The sequence below is a fragment of the Camellia sinensis genome, chromosome 15 (assembly GCF_055761805.1).
Source record: "Camellia sinensis isolate YWXY chromosome 15, ASM5576180v1, whole genome shotgun sequence".
NCBI lineage: Eukaryota > Viridiplantae > Streptophyta > Magnoliopsida > Ericales > Theaceae > Camellia > Camellia sinensis.
The window spans coordinates 56407232-56428100 of record NC_138975.1 but is presented as its reverse complement, the minus strand read 5'-3'; the positions used below and the strand labels follow the sequence as shown (position 1 = coordinate 56428100).

The 20869-nt window shown below is 41.2% G+C and overlaps 1 protein-coding gene across 1 annotated transcript; it reads right to left on the bottom strand.

The window, feature by feature from the left end:
* Window positions 1-983: 983 nt before the first annotated feature.
* LOC145813008 (uncharacterized) lies at window positions 984-1783 on the bottom strand. Its single transcript, XM_082908264.1, has 3 exons — window positions 1625-1783; window positions 1396-1465; window positions 984-1330 (listed from the first exon to the last, which is right to left on the bottom strand). The coding sequence occupies exons 1-3, from the start codon at window positions 1781-1783 to the stop codon at window positions 984-986; spliced, it is 576 nt and encodes a 191-aa protein (XP_082764390.1).
* Window positions 1784-20869: the final 19086 nt, after the last annotated feature.

Here is a 20869-nt window from a genome sequence, read left to right as displayed (position 1 = left end):
GACAAGTTTAGCCAACTTGTCCGCGTTGAGTCTGTGATAGGTGACCTCAGGGCTGATCCCTGGCATCTCATAGGGTGTCCAAGTGAACACCTCTATGTTCTCTCTCAAGAAAGCCTTCAGTTCTCCTTCTTCTTTCTCGGCTAAGCCAGAGCCAAGGAGGAAGAATCGCCCTTCATCTTTTTCTTGTACAAGAACCTTTTTAAGGAGTTCTTCGCTCTTGTCCGGAGGCTCTTTGCAGACATCATCCAAGACCTTGTGGTCTTTACTTTCAATCTTTGCACTTTCTGCCTCATTTACATTGTAGGTGTACTTTATTGCTGCCATGGAGCAATTTTTTGCCTGTACTTGATCTCCTCATACCTCTTCAATCCCATGTTCCATCAGGAATCGCAACAGTTGGTGCAGCGTTGAGGGAATAGCTCTCATTGCATGCAACCATGGTCTTCCCAAAGTCATCTAGAGGCCATGTCTACACCTCTATATTCGTGGCTTTGAGAGGCCATGTCGGTGTCTCGTTGAATCTGACCATAGAACTATCAAATTGCTCTAAATCATCTGGATGATGTGATAAGAGTTGCCTTGATCAATCAATATGCGTCTCACCTGGCAATCTCTAATCTTCAAAGTTATCACTAGGGCATCATTATGTGGATGTTGCACCATATCCAAGTCTGCCTTAGTAAAAGAAATCATCGGTCCCTGATATTCATTTGTTTTAGGCTTCTTCTGCTGGACCTAATATACATGCTGCAGGTGCCTTATTATCTGGGTCTCCCCTCAAACTTCATTCTCATTACCTTCGAGTGAATCACATTGATTACCTGAAGCCCATCCACCTGCTGCGGTTATGGCGGTAGAGATGCTGCTGCTGGTGCTTGGGATAGCCTCATGTGTTCTTTCCTTGTCTTTGCCTCATCCACAAGGTCTCTCAAGTGTCCCTATCAAACCAAATCCTTCAAGTGTGACTTCAGAGCGCTGCATCCTTAAGTCATGTGCCAATCCTCATTATGGTAGGCATAATTCTTCCCAATGCTCTTGCCCGTGAACTCGCCAGGGACTCTCTTCGGTGCTCTGTAGTATGGCTGGTTCTTGATTCTATCCAAAACCATATAGATTGAGATCCTGAATACCGTGCTGACTACCTGTATAGCCCTCACTCCCATTTTTTTCCTGTCAATGTCGGTATTTCCCTGGCTTCGCTTCAGCGAGCAGTTTCTCCTTTCTTGTTTTGGTGTCCTCTTTCCTTGTGTGTTTTCTTCTACTCTAGCATACTTCTTAATCCGTGCCATGAGCTCTTCCATGCTCTTCGGTGGGGGGGTTTTACAATTGACTTTTGAAGCAAGCAATTATCATCCAGGCTGTTCTTGAAGGACATGACTGCCAGCTCTTGGTTACAAGTCGGAATCCAGTTGTACACCTCATAGTATCTCTTGGCATAAGCCATGAGGCCTTCGCCATCAGTAATCTTCAATGCCAATAGGGAGTCTACCCTCAGTGACTACGACTTGTATGTAACAAATTCGGCCACAAACGTCTCGGCCAGGCCTTCCTAACTCTTTACACTTCCTTTCAGCAACTTATGGAGCCAATCCAAGGCTATCTCCCTAAACGATAATGGGAATACCTTGCACAACAGTTGCTCGTTTCTGTTCCACAAAGCCATTGAATTCAAATACAGACCAACATGAAAGTTTGGATCAAACTTACCATCGTAGATCTGAAACCTCAATATGTTGAATCTCTTCGGTGCCTCAAACGTACCGAACTCCACCGAGAATGGCATTGTAGACATCCCATTTTTCACTGCCCTTAAGACTTGCGGGCTTCAGGTTGATCACTCGTTGACGAAAGTTATGCTATGCAAAGGTTTAATTTCTTCGGCAAGGAGAGCTTCAAATCCTAACCTCACACCCCATTTTGGATCAAAACTATTTTGACCAAAATGATTTCCTTAAAACCCTCTCTTTCAAAATATGTTTTGAAAAAGTTTTTACGATGTTTTGAAGCTCACATTTCGTTAAATGTTGCACTTTTCGTTAAACTGAGCAAGGACAAAGTGGAAAAGAATGAAAGACAGGTGAATTCTTTCAAAAATATTTAAAACATCTTATTTAGAGGTTTGGATTTGAAGAAAATTGGAGAAGAGGGAAGAAACCTAGTTGGGGGAAAAAGTTGGGCTTGAAACTGTTGAGAGAGAACTGGGTAGCCTCACTAAATTAGGCCTATCCTTTTGTACACTTGGATTTCAGCTATGAGGCCACCACCATTGGAAATTTGACTTCCAGGGCTTCATTTTACACTCAAGAATCTCTTAAATCCAAATCCGGATGAGGGAGATATGGCTAGGAGAAGTTAGGCACAAATCCGGTTAGGACCGAAACTGAGCAGTCTTCACTAAAACATGGATATCTTTTTTCACACTTGGAATTGTGATGTGAGGCTTCCACCAATGGAAAGAAGACTTCCGGGGCTCTAATTTAGACTCAAGAATGACCTGTAAAGAAGTCTGGATAAAGGAGATATGCCCATTTGAAGTTGGACTTGGAGAGCAGATTTTTCTGGCCGACCACTGGTGGAGTTTGCTGGCTATGAATGGGCTTTGTCGGCCATATATAAGCCATGTGTCGGCCATGAATGGACTTTGAAAGCCATGTGTCATCCAAGAGTGAGTTTTTTCGGCCATCAGTGGTGGCTGCTTGGCCACTAGTGATGGTCGGTCGACTATTGATGCAAAAAGGTCAGATTTTGCAGATATTTTCCTTCAACTGTCTCCCAAAAGCTCCAGCTATCTGTTTTGTTGATATTTTCAACCTGCACTCTAATTTTTCGATATATATAGGACCTTCTCTAATGTTTTCAAGGTTGGAAATTTTTGGAGCCTCTTTCTCTACAATCCTCTCTCTCTGGATTTCTCTCTCTTTTGCCCTTTTTAGCATACAAGTAGAGATACAATTCTAGTTTGCCTATCAACCCTTTGCCAAAGTTTCTTATCTTTGGGCTGAGGTTGCTTGAGACCCTCTTTGAGCTCTAAAAGGTGTTTGTGGCTTGGATTGTTGCCTATTTTGTGCTTTGGCTCCATGAGGTATACTACTTGCTTTGCTAGCTTGTTTTGCCCACTTGCTTTGCCATCTTTTTCTACTATTTTAGGGCTGGTTTTGACATGTAAAAGGTTCTATTTTTGAGGCCTAAAAGTGGTGGTTTGAGCCCTTTTGAGTTAGGGGGTTGTCCATCCCTTTTGTTTCTTAGCTTGTTAAGCTTTTTGAGCTCTTATTCACCACTTTCAAAACAAATTTCTTGGACCTTTTAAGCATTGAATTTCAGAGGTATTTCATTGGTAAAAACCTTCTTTTGAAGTCCAAAATTGGAGGGGTTAGCCTCCCCTCATTGTGTCTTGTTTGCATGCCTAGTTAGCTTTATGAGTTAGTATGTTTTTCTAGCTTAATTTAGCTTAAGTCCAGCATGTTTTTGCCTCTGAAATAACCTATTTTGGCTCTGTTTTAGGCTGGTTAGTTCAGTTGAGGCTTGTTTTGCATAGTTGTAGTGTAATTTCCTTCACTAGCTTGATGTTTTAATGCTTTAATTATCATTCTTTTGAGTTAATAACATGTTTTAGTGTTGCTTTACACTCATTTTCAGCACATACAATCTCTGCAACCTCCCTCATTTTTTCACTTTTCATTTGTTTTGAGGGTTGTTTCAACCTTAGGGCTGTTTAAGCTTGAGGTTGAGACTCATGCTTAATGGTTTAATCCTCTTTTGAGGGTTCATTACGAATGGCATGAAGCTTTCCTCATGCCTTGAACTACCCCTTGGTTGACACTTCTTTCATTTTAGAAGACATTCACTTTTGGACAAATCAATTAGACAATGAATCGATAATGTAAAATGGGTAAACAAAATTGGACAAGTAAAAGAGGCAGGATAAGCATCATTTGTGTTGCATTACATGTGTTCAAATCGGATGTTAGTTTGAACACGTGGGAAATGAGACATTTCATACTCAAAAGTGATGAAATGAGATGTGCCATTTTCTTTGGTCACCATTGCCCTTGATCATGCATGATAGGGTGATGGTCCTTTGGTCTCATTTGGCACTTATTGAACTTGCACAATTGGTTTCCCAAGCCATCATGCAATGAAATTGCTTGACTAATGGTTTGTAAACCCAAATTTTATCCCTCATTTGATTTCCCCATGAAAAGGAGAGGCAAAATGTGCAAATAATTTGTGAGAATGCACTGTTTTGCTTTGTCTGCTCTCTGTTGCTGCAAAAAGAGGAGTTCATGTCATCAGTGCCTGACCGGCCACCAGTGGTGGCCGACAAGCCACCTATCGGCCACCAATGAAATTTGCACAGTGTGTTCTTGAGGTGGAGCAGAGGTGCTTTGGAAGTGGACAGCTTCTTTGGTGTTCAAGTGTACAAAAAAGGCTCGCAGCAGCAAAACGGTGGCTTTTCGGGTGAAGAAACCGAGTATGCATGCATCCCTCGTTTCCCGAGGCCGTTTAGTTAACTTGTTTAGTTAATTAGTTATAGCTAATACTCGCAAATGTTGTGATTATTTGTGATTAGTTAATTAGTTCATGTTGTAATTAATTAGCTTAATCGTTTTTGTAATAATTTGTTAGCTTAATTAGCGTAGCTAGTTAGTTATCTTATTCATTCGGACCCTCCTTCGCGAGGGCGTAATGTTGTAATAAACGTGCGTGCGTGTGTGTGTGTCTTCCAACCCCACGTCTTTCTCCCTTTTTATTTAATCACTTTTGATGGTCAGATTAGGAACATTTTCAATTAGCATACCTTATTCTCGAATATTTGCATCCATTCATCTTGTCTTGCATGTACCAAGGCTCGGCGCATCATTCAAACTGTATTTCCATTTCAATACTTCTTTGAATACATGTTTAATTGTATGTTGTTCAAATCGATTCATAAGCCATGTTAGTAGCCGAGCCTATTAATTACATTAGGCATCTTAACATAGTTAGGATCATGCATCTTTCTAACTAGTTTTTGTTTTGGCTTGGAGTAATCGGTGAGTTTTGCGCTTTAGCATACTTGCATGAGTGTGATTGCCATATTGCCATGTTTCACATGCTTGCCATGAGCATATGTACATAAATGCTAAACAGCTTGAATGTCTGTGGACGAAGGCCTATTGTTTGAATTGGAACGATTCAACAAGTGCGAGTTTTAAGCCCACTTTGTTGTGGCAAATCATGTTTTAAGCCCACTATGTTTGGTGGCAAATCCACATCTTTTAAGCCCACTTGAGGGTGGAAAATTCAACCCATTTCACAAACAAACATGAGTTGAATTGTTCCAAATTGAGCGATCTAGTCTATACTTGCTTGCGCGCATCACATAGTAAGGTTAGATTGATAACCAGAACAAGAATGCATAATGTTTATAAAATTTCATATCATGATTAGTAGAAGCCGATGTTTGATCTGGCGAGCAGGGGTGCTCATTTCAGGACCTTCTCCTCTCGTACCCAAGTTCCCGAGCCGAGGCAACTTTGGTGATGACGGACACGTGGCCTTCAGCACGAGTCAGGGTTTCCTAAATTTTCTCAAAAATAAAATATTTAGGTGGTGACTTTGTATCTGGCAAAACAGTTCAATTTTGGCATTATTTGATTTAAAATCGATTTTCCAAAAAGGTTTGCCGGATTTGGACTCTTTGGTGTTTATCAGTTTCATATTGGACTTGTGAGACTAGATTCAGAACCGCGGGAGTCTAAACTATGAGACCTTCTTTTCAAACCATTTCCAAAAGGCGGGGCGCGGAAAAAGGTGAGTCCACAATTTCTGACGACTCTGCTGGGGACTTAGAGAACTTGACTCGAACTCAGGATATGACTTTTTATCTACACTTATGTGTTTTTTTGCATTTGTATTTGCATCGGTGAACCTAAGCCACAATTTTTGCCATCTGCTATTCCTGAACAGTTTGCCGGAGGCTCGCTTGGAAAGCTTGCCAAAATGATGACCGATTGCGGGCTCTGCTACGATGGAACACAACCCTTGAATTTGGACTACCGCTGTACCGTTTGATCCTCGTTTCACTTCTTGGTGTTAGGTGTGAGAGGTATATTAGGTGGTCACCTAGTTGCATGTTGGAAACCATAGAGACTGTTCCAAACTAGGACATGATGTGTACCTGAATGCAGGATTGTATGAAACCACTTATTTTGCGTAGTGAACATATAGCTCCTGACGAAACTAGGACAGGGTGACCCTATCCCATCGTAGGGGTGTTTTGGTTTTCACTTAATTGGTATGTGCTTTACAGTGAAACTGTACAGGGATGTGCATATTAGTTGCCAAGTTAGTATCTGTTTTAGGACAGAATTCGGTAGAGAGCATAGTCATTCAACTATGATCATATCTGTTCTAGTAAAATTGGGCTGAGGTGCTGCCTGTTTTCTCTTTTGCTAGGTAGTCTTGGAACCATAGCTTCAGAAGGTTCTGATATCCCCCGGGTACTTTGGACTCATGTTGATAGACTTTGTCAGGTCGGAGATTTAGTTCAAGAGCAACCAGTGTTTCCTTAATCGGTGGCAAGGCAAAGAAGGGCCAAATAGGGCTCACTGGTTCCACTGATTCGATAGTCACCAGTTAGATCACCTTTGTTCAACTCAACAGACTTGTGATGGCATAGAGTCTAGAAGAAGTTATGGCCATGATAGCGGCATCGGCATTAAACCATGGAACTGCCATGCAAGATAAGGCCAACGATGAAATGCAAAGACCGTTTGGGGCACCTACATCACATCCAATCTCAGGGCCCTAGCTGAACTTTGATCTACCTCCGCCAACTGAAGATTTTCCAGGTTCGGATCCCCAAGAAGGGTTGGCTTAAGCTCAAGATTTCACACCTCTGGTGCAGCATAATGAGGAGCTTTATCCCCTTGATACTAATGATTTTGAGCCGACCTTGATAAAAATTGCTAACCTTGAGAAGCAATTCAAAAAGGCACAGGGCCTTAATTCCATTCCTGACATTGAGGATGGGTACATAGAGGTTCCCATAAGGCTCCCAGATAGATTCAAAATGCCAAATATAGACCATTTCAATGGGACTGGAGATCCTATGGTACATATCCGTCTTTTCTTGGATGTTTTAAAACTGATGGGTCTAACTAAGCCTTAAAAACTCTCTTTCTATGGAAGAATCCTGTCGAGTATAGTTGCCACTTGTTACACCAAATTGGAGTACTCTGTGAAACAGAACTAGGAAGAGATGGCTAAGGCCTTTCTTGCTCAATACTCCTAAAACACATAGATCGAGGTCACACTCGTGATCTTGAAGCCACCCGCCAAAAGCTAAAGGAGGGTTTCTTAGAGTTTGTGACGAGACGGAGAGCGAAGGCCTCAATAATGACTACAAGGCCTTTCGAAAAAGATCAGATCAGGATGACTATTTGAAATCTGCATGGCAAGTTGCAGCAGAAGATGATCATTCTACCTCTGTTTACCTTTTAGAGCTTCATGAAATAGGGGTTCAAATCGAGGATACCATCTGTAGACACCCCATTTTTGACTGCCCTTAAGACTTGGGTGCCACTGATTGCTTACTTGGTGATGAAAGTTGTGCAGTGCAAAGGTTTGATTTCTTGCACAAAGAGAGCGTCAAATCCCAACCTTACACCTCATTTTTGGACCAAAACTATTTTTACCAATGATTTTTAGACCTTAAAAGCTCTCTTTCAAAATAGTTTTGAAAAAGTTCCTACAATGTTCCGAGGCTCGCATTTCGTTAAATGTTGCGCTTTTTGGTAAACTGAGCAAGGACAAAGTGGAAATGCATGAAAGAGAGGTGAACTTTTTGAAAAATATTTCAAAACACCTTATTTAAAGGTTTTGAGTTGAAGAAAATAAGAAGGGAGAGAAGAAACCAAGTTGGGGAAGAAGTTGGGCAGAAACCGTTACGAGCGAACTGGGCAGCCTTCACTAAATCAGGTCTATCCTTTTTTACACTCGGACTTAAGTTGTGAGGCCACCATCATTGGAAAGCTTACTTCTGGGGCTTCCCTTTTTGACCTTCCTCAAGACTTGGACGTCATCGTTTGAATACTCGATGGTTTTCTATGCTTGTGTTCATTTTGAGGGCCTGAAGTTCTCGGCCGAGCGCCTTGCCTTTGAGCCTCTCAACTTGTCTATTTTGTACTTGGTTGTAGACCAAGAGCTTGTTGCTCAAGTTTGGAGGAGAGGGTGGCCTGTTGGCCATCCCCACAGTCCATCGGCCATGGCTTGTGCCTGCCAGCCATTAGTGGTGGCTGGTCGGCCGCTGGTGATGGCCGATGACCATTTTTCTCCTTTTTTAGATATTTGTTTGTTAGCTGTGCCAGTTGTTGTTCACTAAAGTGCATCTCCATACACGTGTATGGAGGGATGAATACAAGCTCTAAGCTTGTTTTTCTATATATAGGGGGTCTCTCCCTCATTTTGAAGAGTTAGACAATTTGGATCAAAATTCTCTCTCTCTCTCTCTCTCTCTCTCTCTTCTTATTTTGTGCTTTGTAGTTAGCTTTCTCTACACTTTTGCACATAGAGCCTTGATCAATCTTGAGTACCTTGGTGCTGAGGTTCTAGGAGGTCTTCTTGGAGCCTTAGAAAGGGTTTTGAGCTTGAATTTATGCTTGAAATTGTCTTGTGCTTCAAGAGGTATTAGACTTACCTTTTAAACTTGTCTTGCATAACTTGAGTTACTATCTTTTTGTACTGTTTTGACTTGGTTTTCAACTACAAAAAACTCTGTTTTTGAGGTTTGAAAATGGTAGTTTAAGCCTTGGTGAGTTAGGGGGTTGTCTTCCTTTTTTTGTTCTTTGGCTTGTGAAGCCTTTTGTGCATTTCTTACCATCTTTAAATCAAACTTTTTGGCCCTTTTAACCACTGAAAATCAAAGTTATTTCAGTGGTAAAAATCAACTTTTGAAGTCCAAAATAGGAGGGGTTAACCTCTCCTCCTTGTGTCTTGCTTCCATGCCTAGGTTGCTTCACATGTTAGCTTGATTTTCTAGCTTAACTTAGCTTAATTCAAACATGTTTTAGGCTCTGTTTTGGCATGTTTGAGCTCTATTTTGGGCTGGTTAAGTCCTTTGGGGCTTGTATTGCATGGTTGTAGTGTAAAGGGCTTCACTAGTTTAGTGTTTTAGGCCTTTAAGCATGAAGTGCTTGAGTTGCTTACATGTTGTAGTGTTATTTTGCATGTAATCTCAACATCATAATCTCTGTCACATACTCATTTGTCTCACTCTTTCAATCGCTTTTGAGAGTTTGTTTCAAGTTTGGGATTTTTTAAGCTTGGGATAGAGTTTATGCTTAATGGTTTTAATCCTCTTTTGAGGGTTTCTACTAACCAAAGGCATGACCTCTCTCTTGCCTTCAATCATCCCCTGGTTGACACTTCTTTCTCTTTAGAAGACTCTCACCTTGGACTTAATCGATTAAAGGACTAATCATGTAAAATGAGTAAACAAAAGTGACAAAGGAAAATAGGCAAGATAAGCATCTTGTGTTGCATTGCATGTGTTCAATCGGACGATATATTGAACACAAGGAAGATTGGAGCATTTCATACTCAAAGTGATGAAATGAGCCAATCTCCTTAGTCTCCATTGCCTTTGATCACACATGATAAGGTGATGGTCTTGAGTCTTGTTTTTGCATACAATGAAGTTGTACTTCTTGGTTCTTTGGCCATCATGCATTAAAAATGCTTGGTTAATGGTTTTGGAGCCAAGAATTACACTCCTTTGACCTTGTGTAACGATAAGGAGGGTAATAGTACATATACTCCTTGAGAATACATTGTTTTGCCTCTGTTTTCTCTCTGTTGCAGTAAAAAAGAGAAGTCCAGGGAAGAAGTGGCCGACATCCACCAAAAGTAGCCGATCGGCCACTAATGGTAGTCGATAGCCACCATTTGTGTTCGACCGGTCACCAGTGAAAGAAGGTTTCCCTGTATGTTCCTGAGATAGAGCAGAGGTGTTCTGGGAGTTGGCACAATTTTCGGTGTTCAAACAAGTGCAAACAGAGGCTGCAAAAGGCAAGGCGGTGGCATTTTCAGGAAGAGAAGCCGAGCATGCATGCATCCCTCGGCCCTTGAGGCCATTTACTTGCTTTGCTTAATTAGTTAGTGGAACTAGTTAAACAATTCCAATTTGTAATATTTAATTAGCTTAGCGTAACTAGTTATTCAATTTGGTTTGTAATAATTAGTTAACTAGAATAGTTAATTAGTTTCGTGATGTAATAGTTAGCTTAGCTTAGATTAGCTTCGCTTATTTATTCGAACCCTCCTTCGAGAGGGCGCAATGTTGTAATAAGTCTGCGTGTGTGTGTGCATGTCTTCCAATTTCACATCTTTCTCCCTTTTATTTACCTGATTTCAATGGTTAGATTAGGGACATTTTTTATTAGCATACCTTTATGCTTGCATGTTTGCATCCATTCATTTGTCTTGCATGCACCAAAGCTTGACGCATCATTCAAACTGCATAGTCATTTCAATACACTTCTTTGAATACGTGTTTAATCACATGTTATCAAATTGCATCATATGCCATATTAGTAGCCGAGCCTATTAATTGCATTATTACATGCGTTGTATTAGGCATTTCGTAAAGTTAGGATCATGCATTTTTCTAACTGGATTTTGTTTTGCCTTGGAGTACTCGGTAAGTTTTATGCTTTAGCATAATATTGCCATAATTTGCATGCTTGCCATGAGGCTACGTGCTTACTTGCTTAACTGCATGAATGTCTGTAGATGAAGGCTTTGTTGTTTGAATTGGAACAGTTCAACGAATGTAAGTTTTAAGCCCACTTTCCAATGTGGCAAAATCATGTTTTAAGCCCACTTGAGATGGCAAATCCGCATCTTTAAGCCCACTTGAGGGTGGCAACTTCAAACCATTTTCCAAAACAAACATGAATTGAATTTGTTCCAATTCTTGCGACATAGTCTATACTTGTATGCGTGCGCATCACATAGCAAAGTTAGCTAATAACTAGAATAAGAACATATGAGGTTTATAAAACAACATATCATGATTAGTAGAGGCCAATCCTTTGATCAGGCAAGCGAGGGTGCTCATTTCAGGACCTTCCCCCCTCGTACCCAAGTTCCCGAGCTGAGGCAACTTTGGTGATGACGGACACGTGGCCTTCGGCATGAGTCAGGATTTCCTAAATTTTCCAAAAACAAAATATTTAGGTGGCGACTCTGTAATCTGGCAAAGCAGTCCAGTTTTGGCATTATTTGATTCCAAATCAATTTTCCAAAATGATTTGACAGATTGGACTCTTTGGTGATTATCAGTTTCACATTGCACTTGTGAGACTAAATTTAGAACCGCAGGTATAGTCCGAACTATGAGGGCCTTTCATTTCAAACCCCTTTTCGAAAGGCGAGGGTGCGAAAAAGGGCGAGCCCATACCATCAAACAAGGGATCTTTGTGGAAGATATTGAGTCTTTGAAGAAAAATGTTGTTCACAGTTCCAATGCTACTACTGATGGTAGCACAGCTGCGAAATGCTCAGAAGTAAACACTGTCACCACTCCCTTCAATGGCCAAAAACCAACCGCTTCAACTCGGCCCCAAGCTCGAAATTTCCATCCTCTTTACATAAGTCTCTCTCAAGCTTTGAAAATGCTACTTGAAAAAGTGTACCTAGAACTCCTAAAACCCCGACCCCCTCCAAATCCTCTTCCACCAAGATATTACACAGCTAAATACTGTGCCTATCATCAGCAGAACGGTCATGATACAAACCGTTGCATCTGCCTCTGTCATAAGATTCAGGATCTTATTGACGAAGAGATCATGGCTCCACCAAAAGGACCTCAGGCCACCCCTAACCTGTTACCTCCACATCTCAATCCAATCCATACACTGCCATCTGCCTATAACCCCAGCATATACATCACCCTGGCCCATTTACCCAAGCCTAAGGTGTTCATTCCAGAAAGCACGGACTTGTGCATGATGGATGCACTTGAACCCCAATCATCTCAAACCCATGAAGCCATTGCTTCTGAGTTGATGAGCTTGATTGAAGATCTTCAGAGAATTGTGGCAAATTTAGCCTTTGGGGTTTTGGCTCCATCATCGACCATATCACATGCCAGAAATTTCATGCCAAAAGGCTCCCCAATCTTGGGCCGAGCTACAATTGAAAATGGCCAACTTAAAGCTATATCAGGCCTGGACAATGGCATGTCGACAACAACTGGGCTCCGCTCTGATATAGCGACCGAATCCTTTGGCAAAGTGGAGACAAGTGGTAAGAACAAGGTCGGGGGAAGTATCGGTCCCTATGAACATCTTCAGCGGGCTATTGAGGCTTTGAAGGCTGAAGGACTAAACAAACAGCAAGTGCTCGCAGTTGTAGCAAAAACTGTGGATGGCACTTTTGCCACTCAGGTTCAGGGAATTCCAAATCAAAGGGCAAGCCGGGAAAAGAGAGGTCGTACCAGAAACACCCCTTTCAACTCTAAACCTACACTCCAAAGAGATCATCAAACCCAATCAGCACCTGCCAACCCTTTTGCCGGTACATCCAACACAACTTCACAAACCTCAAGCCATCAGGCCCGAGGCCAGAGGGTCTTCACCCCGTTTTACATGACCTTATCCAAAGCTCCCCAAATCCTCGTAGGACAAGGCCATCTCAAACCTCTTGACCCTCGGCCTCTTCCCGATCCTTTCCCTCTGAAACACTACCCGGCCAAGTACCGTGCCTTCCATCAACAAATTGGTCATGACATTGATGGTTGCTATCGTCTTCGCCATGAAATACAAGATTTGCTTGACAACAAGGTCATCGCCGCACCAGGTTCTACAAAGTCTATCAGCACCGGATCAATGAATTGGGGGGATAATGTGACTATGTGGTTGGGGGACGAACCACCTGCTGATGGCACTCATTTTACTTTAGATGTGGTGGATGGCCCGCACCGTTTTGAGCAATTTGAAAATGATGTTTATTGTACTTTCTGACTTAGGTATTGGGTCAGTCTTGTTGTGTTGTTTTGAGTGTATCTTGTTGTATCGAGTCAATCCTGTTGTGTTAGAGTTAGGTGATTTTGAGGGTGTTACCTCGGATATCACTATCTTGTTTTGTGTTTGTCTTTTACACTCTTTCTTTTGTGTCTGTTTCTGCCATTGCCCCAGTTGCACCAGAAGTTCTAAATAAAACGGCAGAGATTTTCACCTACTTTTTTCTATGCCTTTAAATCATTGCATTGACCAAAGTTTTTCAAAAATTTTCTAACACTGTGATGAAAACAAAGGAGGAATTCCTCGGGATTTGCAAAAATTTGATCAACCGAGAGAAAGAGAGGCGTGTCAAGCCCTTAATAAATGAGATCATGTTTGTTAATGTGAGTACTGGAAAGGATCCTGGCTTGATCCAAATTGGTTCTACATTGTCTTCATGGGAGCCCGAGTGACTAGTCGCTTTCTTAAAAGATTTCAAAAAATGTTTTGTGTGTTCCTACGAAGACATGCGTGGAATCGCTCTCGAGATTGTACAACATAGGATCGCTCTCAGCCTCAAGACTCGACTCCTTTGCTTTCAAACCTTGAACCTTGACTCAGAATGGTCAATGATCAACCACAATATAAGGCTTGTATGGCCGAATTGGAAATATCCCTTGAACTAGGGGTAAGAAGGTCAGATGTTATTAAAGGAAGCTTGCAAAGCTAGATGAGAAGTATCCATTGGACTAGGGGCAAAAAAGGTCAGATACACTCGAAGATTTAAAATTGGGTCATCTCTCAAACTAATGAAGACTGGCAAGAAAGCCAAATTCCAGAATCTGAGAGAAGAAAATTTATTGTTGAAAGGACAATCGAGTTCCTATCCATAACACTAGGGGCAAATTTAGACTTGATTGGATGGGCTCCTACATCATCAGCGAACAATAGCCATTCTCCTAGATTTAGATGGCTTCGAGATCTCAAAATCGATCAACATGCACAAGTTAAACTTTTATATCCTTAAGAGGCTCGCTGGGTCGAAAACCCAGAAGGGCGACCCAGGCAAAAGTTAGAGCAAGAAAAGAAAGAAAAGAAAAGAACATGAATGAAACAAAGAAGAAATGAAGAAAAAGAAAGAAGAAAAGAAAAGGAAAAAATGGAGACAAAGAAAAAAGAAAAGAAAAAAAGAGAAAAATGAAAAAGGAAAAATAGCTCGCAAGGTTGAAAACCCGGAAGGGCGGCCTTGGAAAAAGTTAGAGTGTAAAAGGAGAGTGTTAATACCCAAGTGCACCTTACCCGGAACTACGTATGGCTGATTCCTATATTTGGGATATGTAGGGAACTTCATCCTGAAGTTCGGCCCTAACCATTTTCAACCTGCTTGGCTCATCCATGTTGATTTGCTTATCCTTGTCCAACTCGGCTATCCTATCCATGTCAAATTGGCTCATCTTCATTCAAAATCAGTTGTCCTATTCCGTTAGATGATTCAGCTGCAAGACAAATCAAATTCAGATACGAGGTTGTGCATCTCAAGAGTAAATTCTGTGTTGGTTGACCAATGGCCATTGGCAAAAATAGTTTTGAAGATTTTTATTGAGGTTGACTGGTTTTCTAAAAAATTATTCCATTTTTCCAAAACTGGACCATTTCTTGGAACCAAAAAGGAAAATTTTCCGTGCTCATAGCCTGACTTGCATGATTTCAAATCAGAAAATTGAACAAGTATGTTAATCTAACTCTTATGTTGGTCAAAATTGTTTTAGTAGAAAGCCAAAAACAAAAAAAATGGTCAAAATGATGAACTAGGGGGCACAATCGAGTCAGGTTTTCTGTCTTTTCCCCATTATCAACGTACATGCCAGAAAGGGCACAACTGAAGTTAGCAGCAAGGGGCCAAGCGCTCTTTAATCCTCCAAGCAGTGAGGCATCAAGCCAAGTGTGAAGCACGAACTAGAAATGGAGCTAGATATTTGACCCCCTCATCTAGACAGGTCGGATCACACCCAAATTCGCGTCTGACCCAGAATGGGGACGTAGAAAACGCAATGTGTGAGACTAATCAATTTTATGCCTAGCCGGTGGGACATGCTGTAATTCATCTCGGTCAAGCTAAGCCAAGGGCATCATCAACCGATGTCAGTTGCAAATCTGCTGCGCATCCAGTCGCATCACAACCCCTCTGTGGGAAAGCTCACTAGTTGTGAGCAAAAGAAGGAGAATCTAGTAGAATACTAGGGGCAAGAGCCTACAACTTCCTGCTTATCCATCAACCACCCAGGGGAGGGATAATAAAAAATAAGAGAGATTAAAGAATAGAGAGATGTGCCTTGAGAGAAATGTGAGGAAAGGGCTTTTCAGAGAAAAAGAGATTGAGTGCCTGAGTGATGTGAGGATCACATATGAGAAAGAGTGGGAAACAATACCTGGAGAAACAGGCTCCCCGTGAACCGAGAGGTCTCGCGCCATTGAAACATATCCGAGTGTTGTGTTTGTTGTTTTAATTTGTCTCGATTCTTGTTTTGAGCTGTTTTGATTTCAGTAAGTGTCAATAGTTGTGTTGTGTCATTTTGACTGTAGTCAGTCGTAGGCTTAATACCCGGTTAAGAACTCATTTCTCAATTTCAAAAATAAATTATTTTGTGCTCAGAGTGCTGTGCCATTCTCAACATGGTGTACAAAACAGGATTCTTTCTTTCATAAACTGCAGGGTTCAACCCCGATCAAGAGGGAGCAACCGAACCAGGACCTATCTGAAGCTATATAGGTTCCAGACTGCAAAGTAAAAGAAAAGAGGGAAAATTAGAGCATCTGAGTGTGTTTCAACTTCAGTAAATTTCAAGTTTGCATTCCAAATTCACCTTCACCAAGCCTCGCTATTTCTCTGGAGTATGAGTGTACCTCGACCCCAAGTTTAAGCTTGCTTCAAGTCAGAATGGCAATTAAAGCAGCATGCAAATGTTATCCCTTGCCAATATAAACAGGATGTATTCTTTTTTAGTTAAGCATGTTGCAAAGTCCTTTGAAAGGTAAATTGGAGGCATCAAAGTACATATTTGATGCCCTTCTGTTGCATAGAATGTGCACTTTTAGGTACACTTCTATTGCATGCGTGCCGCGCATCGTTTATGAATCATGCCTAGAATATGCTTGCATTCATGCATAGAATATGCTTTCAATTTCACATAGAATACTCTTGTCACTTAGAACACGCCTTCAATTTTGCATAGAATATGCTCCTCCCTGGCATAGAACATGTATGGCCATTATATTGCATTCTGAACCAATCAGTCATTCTATGCATCTATCGCACAATAATCTCACTTGGTACATTTATTATACAATCATTCACTTTGCATTGTTTGCATTATTTTGTGCAATTTACACTCGTGCTTTCTTGCGCATCACACTTTCTTGTGCAATTTACACTAGTGCTTTCTTGCACATCTCACTTTCTTGTGCAATTTGCACTCGCGCTTTCTTGCGCATCGCACTATCTTGTGCATTTCATTACATGCTCTCATCTTGCATACAAAATGCTCATATCTTTTGCATAGAACATGCCTCGCGCTATTTTGTGCACCTTACGTGCACTTGTTTGTGCATTGCTCGCGCTATTTTGCGTACTTTACTTGCGCACTTATTTGTGCATTGCATCGCGCTATTTTGCGCACCTTACTTGCACTTGTTTGTGCATTGTATCGCACTATTTTGTGCATTCACTTTGTATCGCATTGTCTTATGCACACCTACATCACACTGTCCTTTGCATTCACTTCTACTCGCACTATCTTGTGCACCTGTATAGCACTGTTTTGTGCACTCCTTCTGTATCGCACTATTTTGTGCATTGCTCGTATTGTCTTGTGCATTCCACCCTACATCACATTATTTTGTGCATTACACTCGCGCTTTCTTGCTCATCACACTTTCTTGTGCAATTTACACTCGCGCTTTCTTGTGCATTTATTCACTCTTTCTCCACTCGCGTGCGACGCGTTTGGACGTACTTCCACTATGCTTGTGCATTTCACTTTATATCGCACTGTATTGTGCACCCTGTATCGCACTATCTTGTGCATTGCATCGCACTACCTTGTGCACCCTGCATCGCACTATCTTGTGCATTTCATCTTACAGAGCACTGTTTTATGCATTACATAGCACTGTCTTGTGCATTTTATCGCACTATTTTGTGCATTGCATTTTGTATAGCACTATTTTGTGCATTCATTCACCCTCATCGGCACTGTCTTGTGTACCTTGTAGTTTTGTATCACTCGTACTGTCTTGTGTACCTGCATCGCACACTCTTGTGCACTCCTCTGGTCTAGGAGACCTTAAATCCTATATCTTGATTCGTACTCTCTTGTGCACTCCCAGTCTAGGAGACCTTAAATCCTCTGGAGGCGCAATTCCTTTGGTATTTGTTGTGCCCGAACGACTTCCGATGGTTTGGTATAGCCACCTGCTTGTGTTTGCAATGAGTTCCTAGGAGATTAACTGAGATAGTGGAAACTAGAGTTCGAATGGCCGATGCCTAGAACGAAAAGGTTCGGAATTTTCGAGACTAAAGTCTGGTTTAAATACCAAGGGGTGTAAACTCGACTTGAAATCTGTATGGCAGCCCCATAGGTTGAGGTAGTGTGTATACGCCTCAATTCTGGATGCTGAACCAACCTAGTCTGTCACCCTGTTGGAAAATAGGGAAAGTTGTGAACATAGCCAAGGAGAAAAGTAGTACCTGTGGTGTGGTGGTGCAACCAAGAACAAGCGGAAGATCCCCTACAGCATAAGGTGAGTCATCACCAATTGCCTCTGTAAGGTACTTTCACTTCCTAGCTGCTACATCGCATTTATTATCTATCGCATCACATCTATCACTTCTATTGCATATAGAATTTATTGCATACATCTATTGCATCATACCATTTTATTGTCTGCATCCTTTCCATGTTAAGCTTGGTTTGGCATGTGCCCATACCATTTCACGTTAACGCATAGCTCTGCATGTGTACGCGCCTATTCCACTAAGAGAATTGTGGTCTGAGGCTTTCGGCACCTTTCTGTGTTAGGCGTGGTCTGTTTTGTGTCCATACCTTTTCTAAGTAAAATGTAGTTTGGCTTGCGTCCCTTTATTCACCGCATCCATTGCATCCCATTGCATTGTACTTTGTCTTGTTGCATTCAGCATTTAGGATCACAATCTTTCCTCAGCAAATCATTCCTCACTTATATCATACCACCTAATTACTTGTACTCTGTCTCTTTCTACGAAAAACATAGTCTTGTATGTGCATGCGCCTATTCCGCAAGAATTGTGGTTAGAGTGCTTTGGCACCTTTTCTATATAAAACGTAGTTTGATTTGCATCACCAATCCTTTTTGATATTTATGTGTTTTGCACTTCTTGTGGTTTGATGATTTCATCACTTTGTATATTTTTTGCATGATTTCATTATAATTGTGTATCATTTTGCATTCTGCCCCTGAACTACGCTGGTTTGATTCCTTGTAATGGGATACGTGGACAATCTTCGGGTTCAACCAGCTGCATCTGGATTTTGTTTGTTTGCCTAAGTCTTACGGCCTTATTAAAATGGGTTGTCTCTGGGTTTTGACATTCACTCATGTAATTTCATGACTCTGAGCTCTGTCAAAGAGGGGCAACTGTAGACACTCCATTTTTCACCGCTCTTAAGATTTGGGGGCTTCAGGTTGATCGCTCGGTGACGAAAGTTATGCTATGCAAACGTTCGATTTCTTTGGCAAGGAGAGCTTCAAATCCTAACCTTACACCCCATTTTGGACCAAAACTATTTTGACCAAAATGATTTCCTTAAAACACTCTCTTTGAAAATATTTTTTGAAAAAAGTTTCTATGATGTTCCGAGGCTCACATTTCATTAAATGTTGCACTTTTTGGTAAACCGAGCAAGGACACAGTGGAAATGAATGAAAGAGAGGTTAACTCTTTGAAAAATCTTTCAAAACATCTTATTTAGAGGTTTGGAGTTGAAGAAAATTGGAGGAGAGGGAAGAAACCTAGTTGGGGGAAGACGTTGGGCTAAGAACTATTGAGAGAGAACTGGGCAGCCTTATTAAATCAGGCCTATCCTTTTGTACACTTGGATTTCAGCTATGAAGCCACCACCATTCGAAAGTGGACTTCTAGAGCTTCATTTTACACTCAAGAATCTCCTAAATCCAAATCCGGATGAGAGAGATATGGCTAGGAGAATTTAGGCATGAATTCGGTTAGGACCGAAACTCGGCAGTCTTTACTAAAATAAAGATATCTTTTTTCACACTTGCAATTTTGATTTGAGGCTGCCACCATTGGAAAGAATACTTCCGGGGCTCCAATTTAGACTCAAGAATGACCTGCAAACGAGTCAGAATGAAGGAGATATGCACATTTGAAATTGGACTTGGAGAGCAGATTTTTCTGGCCGGCCACTGGTGGAGTTTGCTGGCCATGGATGGGCTTTGTCGGCCATGTGTCGGCCATGAATGGACTTTGAAAGCCATGTTTCCTCCAAGAGTGAGTTTTTTCGGCCATCAGTGGTGGCTGGTCGGCCACCAGTGATGGTCGGTCGACCATTGGTGCAAAAAGGTCCGATTTTGCAGATATTTTCCTTCTGCTGTCTCGCAAAACTCCAACTGTCTGTTTTATTGATATTTTCGACCTGAGCTCTCATTTTTCTATATATAGAGGACCTTCTCTATTCTTTTCAAGGTTGGAAATTTTGGGAGCCTCTCTCTCTACAATCCTTTCTCTCTACAATTCTCTCTCTCTAGATTTCTCTCTCTTTTGCCCTTTTGTGCATACAAGTAGATATACAATTCCAGTTTTCCTATCAACCCTTAGCTAACGTTGCTTATCTTTGTGCTGAGGTTGCTTGAGACCCTCTTTGAGCTCTAAAAGGTGTTTGTGGCTTGGATTGTTGCCTATTTTGTGCTTTGGCTCCAAGAGGTATACTACTTGCTTTGCTAGCTTGTTTTGTACACTTGCTTTGCCACCTTTTTCTACTATTTTGGGGCTGGTTTTGACATGTAAAAAGTTCTACTTTTGAGGCCTACAAGTGGTGGTTTGAGCCCTTTTGAGTTAGGGGGTTGTCCATCCCTTTTGCTTCTTAGCTTGTTAAGCTTTTTGAGCTATTATTCACCACTTTCAAAACAATTTTTTTGGGTCTTTTAACCACTGAATTTCAAAGGTATTTCAGTGGTAAAAACCTTCTTTTGAATTCCAAAATTGGAGGTGTTAGCCTCCCCTTATTGTGTCTTATTTGTATGCCTAGTTGGCTTCATGAGTTAGCATGTTTTTCTAGCTTAATTTAGCTTAAGTTCAACATGTTTTTGCCTTTGAAATAAACTGTTTTGGCTCTATTTTGGGCTGGTTAGTTCAGTTGAGGCTTGTTTTGCATAGTTGTAGTGTAATTTCCTTCACTAGCTTGATGTTTTAACGCTTTAATCATCATTCTTTTGAGTTAATAGTATGTTTTAGTATTGTTTTACACTCATTTTCAGCACATACAATCTCTATAACCTCCCTCATTTCTGTGGATTTTCATTTGTTTTGAGGGTTGTTTCAACCTTAGGGTTGTTTAAGCTTGAGGTTGAGACTCATGCTTAATGGTTTAATCCTCTTTTGAGGGTTCATTGCCAACGGCATGAAGCTTTCCTCATGCCTTGAACTACCCCTTTGTTGACACTTTTTTCGCTTTAGAAGACACTCACTTTGGGACAAATCGATTAAAGATTGAATCGGCAAAGTAAAATGAGTAAACAAAATTGGACAAGTAAAAGAGGTAATATAAGCATCTTTTGGGTTACATTGCATGTGTTCAAATCGGACGTTAGTTTGAACACGAGGGAAA

Excerpts from the sequence above, each read along its gene's own strand:
- LOC145813008 (XM_082908264.1), bottom strand. The coding sequence starts at position 1,783 with ATGCCATTCTCGGTGGAGTTCGGTACGTTTGAGGCACCGAAGAGATTC. Across the intron at positions 1,466-1,624 it reads ACGAGCAACTGTTGTGCAAG|ATTACTGATGGCGAAGGCCT; the intron begins GTATTCCCATTA and ends TTGGCATTGAAG. Across the intron at positions 1,331-1,395 it reads GTACAACTGGATTCCGACTT|TCAATTGTAAAACCCCCCCA; the intron begins GTAACCAAGAGC and ends TTGCTTCAAAAG.